We start from the raw sequence: 6,405 nt of genomic DNA, 5'->3' as shown, positions 1-6,405 counted from the left end.
GTACTTTCCCATGTTATGTTCTTTTGATACTTTGTGTTCACTTTATTTACCTGCTACCGTCATGTTTTTCCCCCTAGCACCTGGGTCTGCAAACTTGAGTCCAACCTCAGTCCTCTCTCACCCTTCTGGTGAGGGGGGCTACCATAACACCATATGCCAAAGTCTGACCTGGATCCAAGTAATATTCTGAATGTGGTGATCCAGAATGGTTCATGGAAAACCAACTACTATGAGGAAACAGATAATACTACAAGCTTGCAACTAAGATCAAATTCTAGCTGAAATTCTGCTGCCTCAGTAGATGTTAACTGATTTAAAATATCTTCAGAAGTTACTGGGCTAAATCCTGAACAAAACTGCCATTAAGGAAATATCAGTTTTCTTGAGTAACTTTCAAACTAGTAATGACATCAGTGCAATTACAAAAGCCAGGGGTAGATTTCATGTTCAGGGAATCATATTGAGTCAAACTATCATGGAAATATTGCTGATAGGTAGAACCACATTATGGAAACAGTGATCTGCCTTGGCAGAGGTTTGCACACCGAGTGCTGTCTGGATCTAAGTAATATTTTGAATGTGTTAGTTAACCAAGTTATACTGTACTGAAAGATGGTAACTAAGAGCAGGACAAAATATATCAGATATGTTGACCTCCCATTTCTCCATATCCTTAGCTCTCTGGAAAAATACTATGTTAAGTTTCTCGAATTAGCTGAGAGAGATTCTCAGAAAGAAAAGGCTGATTGGGCAAATGTACATTTCCTGCATGCTCTGTTGCTGTCACATCAGCTGGCAGCTTTCTATTTGCTTATAGGTTTTGCCACAAATTCAGTCACAATGGAAGGAACAAGACCTACAAAAACAGGTACATAGTCTCTCCCACTTTTAAAATGACCTTCTATAAAGTTAAATCATGTAGAGACGAGCTGAGTGCACTGCTTTCACAGATTGTGAGTGCACTGCTTTCACAGATTGTCTCAATGTAGAAAAGGCACAAAAATGAGTACAGTAGAGTATGAGCAACCACTTTGTCTAATATACTGTACTTTGTTTTCTATATACAACTTTTTTCAAATTTTACACTGCAGTAATATTTTGAGATTTAGAATGACTCAACCAGCCTGAATTCCTCTGGTAGGTCACTTCAGAACCTCAGGGCATGAGCACCTTGTCCCAGTTAGTTCTTAGCCAGGCCTCTTCCACAGACAAACAATTTCTGCCTGAGGATGTCAGGCCATGTACTGGTTTGCAACTAATCACTTGTTTATGAATTAATTTTTTTCACTAGTTGATTAGTCTAATGAATTTTCACAATGATTTGTAATCGTTTTATGTTTTGTACTGAAGACCAGAGTCTTCAGTACTGGTAGGCCAGGAACCACAGAGACCAGGAAATCAGTAGAGCTTGGTAGAGGAAGGACTGGATACAGGATCAGGTCAGGTAGCAAAAATCAGAGAAGAAATCTCTCAGGAGGTAAGTTGGCCAGTTAGACATCATGAAGACAACAAACTCACTGGCAAGGATGACACTATATACTAGCCAGCCAGATTGAGGGATTGTCTTCAGCTGTGCCACTCCCAGCCATGCCTAGTACCTTGACTAAGACTCCCAGAGAAGGAGAGAAACAGAGGCAGGAATGTGTTAATATGGAATATTTATGTAATTGACAATCGATTATATTGAGGCATGGTTCCAGCCCTAGTGCTAAGAGATCTTAAACATAACTGGGAGGAAGATCATGAAAAGCCTTAACACTGCCTTAAAACTGATTCTGAAACATTCTGGGTGATCACTCTTGGTTCTAGTTGAAAGCCTGGCAGCTGTGCTATGTACAGCCTGGAGTCAATGAGAAAAGTTTTTTGTCAAAGGAAAATGAAAATAGCTGAATAAAGGCTACTTTACTTGCAGTTTAAAACCAAAATGAAGCTCAACTCCAGAGGAGTGTGGGGTTCTGTAAAGAATCTTGTGCGCAGTATCTTCAAAGCAGTCACAGTTTTCTTATTTTTACAGTTTCATAAAAATTATTTACTCGTGTGCTTCTTTAACATGTTACAGTCTGGATGGTATATGCTTTCTAAAAAAAGGGTAGAATTGTTCTTTGAAATTATAAACATCTGGAAAATGAACAGAGCAAATTAACTGATTCCATTATAATTGATTTCACCAGTTTAACTATATCAAACTCAAGACTTAATTTCCCATAAAGTTTGTCCTTCAGGCATCCATGAAGAAGATAAACATGAGTCAGATTTTTTTAAATCAATCCACATTAATATATCAAAATGCAGAAACATGAGAATGTTAAAATACTAAACACCCAGTGACAACTCTCTGAATTAATGTACCCTATGTCTTTTCATCCAGGAACTCCTCCTAATGTGATGTTCATTGGCTGTGAACCACTGTGTCCTCTGCTGAATGAAGAGTGTACACTGCACCTGTGCATCAAAGACTTCTGTCCTGCGAATGTGTCAGTAACTTGGACTAAAGACAGACAAGTGGTCCTCTCCAATGTCTTCAACACTCCCCCCAGCCTGAACATCAATGGCCTCTACTCCATGTTCAGTTTTCTCAAACTCACTCCCAACGAGGACAACTGGGGCTCTGAGTTCCAGTGCCATGTGGTTCACACTGCTCAGAAGGAGCCCGAGGAGCGGCTCTTCAGACTGCCAAACCTGCACCTGACAAACGGCTACTGATGGCACTGAGGAAACTGTTTCAATCCCGGAGTTTAACTGATGCAGATGAGTATCTTTAAACCAGTGTATGGGAAATCATATCTGGTCCACTCATTACTGGCCACAGTTTTGTCTCAATACTTGTAAATTAGGTGTATCACAAATTTGTTTGCTCTTTTTTGACCATTTGCTTCTTAACATACATCATAATTTTGTGAAATTTACTGTATATTGTATTTTATTTAGGCACACTTTGTGGGTATCATTTTGTTTTATGGGTCCATCAGACTTCTCCATGTATGTAGCCCATCTGAAACCAAGAACAAAGGGCAAAAGTGTAAGTAATGGATTAAACAGCATCTGCTTGCAAACACAACATATGCCTGGCTGCTTATTACGTTAATATAATTTTTAAGGTCAAGGAACATACATCAACTGAGCACAGCCTGTGGAGTTACAGAAGCATTTGCACATCTTTTATTCAGGACCTTCCCACTGCAGGGGAGTTAATCCCAGGCTAACCAGAAGATTACTGTTAGATCTCAAAGCTCAGGAGTACATTCTGATAAATCTGTTTTGTTATGTACTCACCCCTTTTCTTGCTGGGTAGTACTAACTAATAAAGAAGACACAGAGACGGGTGCAACTTGTGTGCTTGTGTGTTACTCTTCAGAACACAAAAACAAAACTGTAGTGTACAGCGTCACTCGTAAGTGTTCCTGTTAGGGAAACGCTCGACACAAGGGTGAGCGAGCGGAGAAAACAGCAGACCCAGGCGGCTGGCTTCGGTGCAAGCAAAGATTTATTTACAGTGTTTAAGTAGTGCATCAATATATATACAAAGTGAAGTGGTGAATATAACCGGGTGTCAACCAGCAGTAGCAGGAGTTATGGTACGTGGAGTGATGATGGACCGGGCTGCAGGGGTAGGAATCACTCCTGGGCTGGTCGGGCAGGAGATCCGGTTGACTGAGGAGGTAATAGGAGAGATACAGTTAAATTGGAGACTGTGCATCGACCTGTGATGGTGGTGGCTGGTGGAGCTGAGGGTGCCAGGATCCAGAGGACAAGTCCAAACGTAGAAGGAAGCAGTGAACACACAAGGGAGTGATGGGTGAGCAGAGTATAAATGAGGAGTGAGACAAAAGAGGTGCAGCTGATGAGTGTCAGAAAATCAGGGCAGGTGTGTCTAATCAAATAATCAGTGTGAGGGAGCTGACTAGGGCGGGAAAAGAGAAGAAAGGAAGGTGCAGCCGGGCAAACCTGACAGTTCCTTCCTCAACAGGAAATAACATCATACCCTTTTCACAATAAATCTAACTACTCAGGAACGTATCTCTTCCCCCGTTAGCTTGGAACTCCCCAGTAAAGAATGAACATTTCTAACCAACAAATCTGGATTATCTCTTTCTTTGAAATTACATTTTTACTAAACTAGGAAAGAGAGGGTAGACTACCTCTCAGTCCAACTGAACCCCTGGGAATTATTCTGTCCCAATACTGTGGGTCAGTTCTTACTAATAAGATAGTCTATCAGGAGTTTGTGTGTTTCTCCTTGGATAAGAGCAACCCATTGCTGGACCAGTCATCGTATCTCTGGATGGGGACTGCACAAGCCCCTCTCTGTAAGGAATGATGTCCGTTAAAGGCATGGGTGTAGAGTCCAGTGATTCAGAGACAATGTCTCCAGTACTGGTGTGTTTCAGTGAGTCTTCCACTGTTGTAGAGGGCCCTGAGTCTGTTTGTCTGTCCAGATCAGAAAATGGTAACTGGTGTGTAGACTCCTGTGAGCCACTTGTGTGCAGTAATTGATCAATATGTCTCCTCCAAATGAGATGCTCATTTGTTTCCTTGGTGTATCTAACAGGTCCAGTCTGTGTGATGACTGTCGCAGGTGTCCACCTATCTTTGGAAAGGTAGTTCCGAGCGAGAACGTGATCTTCAGCATTGAAACTTCTGGCTTTTGCTTTTCCCTGTCTCTCAACTTGGGCTCTCTGGTGGAGTTGTACAACCTCCTTTGTTTTGCGAGGTCTCAGCAGGTCAAGCCGAGTACAGAGTTGTCTTTTGAACATAGCTGAAGCAGGAGACACCTTTGTTGTTGCATGTGGTGTGTTCCAGTACGACAGAAGGAAAGCATTTAGGCATCTGTTAAGGGACTGTGTACCCTGGGAGGGCTCTCAGGGCATGTGCCAGCAAGCTGGCTGATGTTGTCACCAATCTCTCCCTCAGCCAGCATCGTTCCCCCCCCCCACCATCAATAGGCCCTGCGCCTGTTTGGGGGATTTAAATCGACGGCGCCTCCCCGAAATAAAATGTGTATATCTCTGCAACCACACGATGTATTTGGTTACTTTTGGTGTCAAACGAAAGGGAACACTTGTGAGATTTGTCAGGAGGTGTAAATACCTTTCGATGTTTTGTTTTTGAGGAGTAAATCAAGATGGAACACGGCACAGCCAGAGCTGACGCTCTCCTCATTTGAAGGACAATAGCTTGGTCCCAGATTTTCGCACACAGACAAATGACCCCTCATTGGATTCCTCTCGACATATAGAATGAGGCTATCGAGTTTGTGACCTTATTGACAGCATCGTGGACAAATGGCAGTCGATAAGACCGCACCATAGGGGGAGGGTGGGTTTCTGGCCAGCACTAATGTAAACCTGTTTCTATCCAGCCAGAACTCCCCTAACTTAAAAATAATGGTATTTTCCAAACCGACGCCATTTTGTGAGTCAGGAAATTCAGTGTTTGCGTTGGAAAAACTTATTTTTTGCATCAAAACATCAAAGGTAAGATGAGAAATTTCGCTGTACTTTTTGCAAATCAATGTCTGTTGTTGAAGTTTGTTGGCTTGTATCTCTAACTCTTTTACGTAGCGTTTTTACTGATGCATTTATGGAATCTGTCAAGTGTGGCCTTTGTTTTGAGCCGTGGCTAGCGGTGTTTTGATGGATTATAGTCGGTAAGATATGACAAAATATGAATCGTATGCCTGGCAGAGCACCCCCTAGTGGAGCTGAGATGTTGCTCTTTTGTGCTTTATTGCTTTTGCTATGTTTATTGTGTTTATATGACATTGTAGCTGAGGTTTCGCTGAACATTTTGATGTATACATTGTTGTGGGTCGGCTATCACAACTCGCGTAGCATTCCTGTATTTTCCGTTCAGCCCGAGGGTCATCAGGCCAGGTATGCACAGTCCTGAGGAAGATCAACTCCTGCAAAGCAGCAGGACCAGACAACATCCCTGTGGGGGCATGTGCCAGAGAGCTGGCTGATGCTCTCACCACCATCTTCAATCTCTCCCTCAGCCAGAGCATCATTCCCACCTGCTTTAAGACCACAACCATAATCCCCCTGCCCAAGAAGAGCCCAGTCACCTGCCTGAACGATTACAGGCCAGTGGTACTCACCCCAATCATTATGAAGTGTTTTGAGAGAGTGGTGCTGGCCCACATCCAGAGCAGTATACCGGACTCCCTGGACTCCCTGCAGTATGCCTGCCAGCCCAACAGGGCCACTACAGATGCCAGCACGGCTGCCCTCCTCTATTCCCTTTCTCACCTGGAAAATGGAGACTCTTACATCCAGATACTCTTCATTGACTACAGCTCCACCTTCAACACAGTTGTCCCCCACAAACTCACCCACAAACTGTCCACACTGGGTCTGCACCCCACCCTGTGACTGGCTCCTGGACTTTCTGACTGGCAGGCCCCAG

General features: G+C 43.2%; 1 protein-coding gene across 1 annotated transcript in view; it reads left to right on the top strand.

Annotated features, from left to right (window-relative positions):
* The window catches only part of LOC109969121 (uncharacterized), a 13,990-nt gene extending 10,991 nt beyond the window's left edge, over window positions 1-2,999 (top strand). The window contains exon 7 of the mRNA XM_020615798.1: window positions 2,369-2,999. Within this exon, the coding sequence (XP_020471454.1) occupies window positions 2,369-2,703 (335 nt within the window). The 3' untranslated portion in view covers window positions 2,704-2,999. The remainder of the gene's footprint in view (window positions 1-2,368) is intronic.
* The last annotated feature ends 3,406 nt before the right edge of the window (window positions 3,000-6,405 follow it).

This window comes from Monopterus albus, unplaced genomic scaffold (assembly GCF_001952655.1).
Source record: "Monopterus albus unplaced genomic scaffold, M_albus_1.0 scaffold170.1, whole genome shotgun sequence".
In the NCBI taxonomy this organism is placed as follows: Eukaryota; Metazoa; Chordata; class Actinopteri; order Synbranchiformes; family Synbranchidae; genus Monopterus; species Monopterus albus.
The sequence above is the reverse complement of the archived record's forward strand: the minus strand, read 5'-3'. Positions and strand labels throughout refer to the sequence as shown.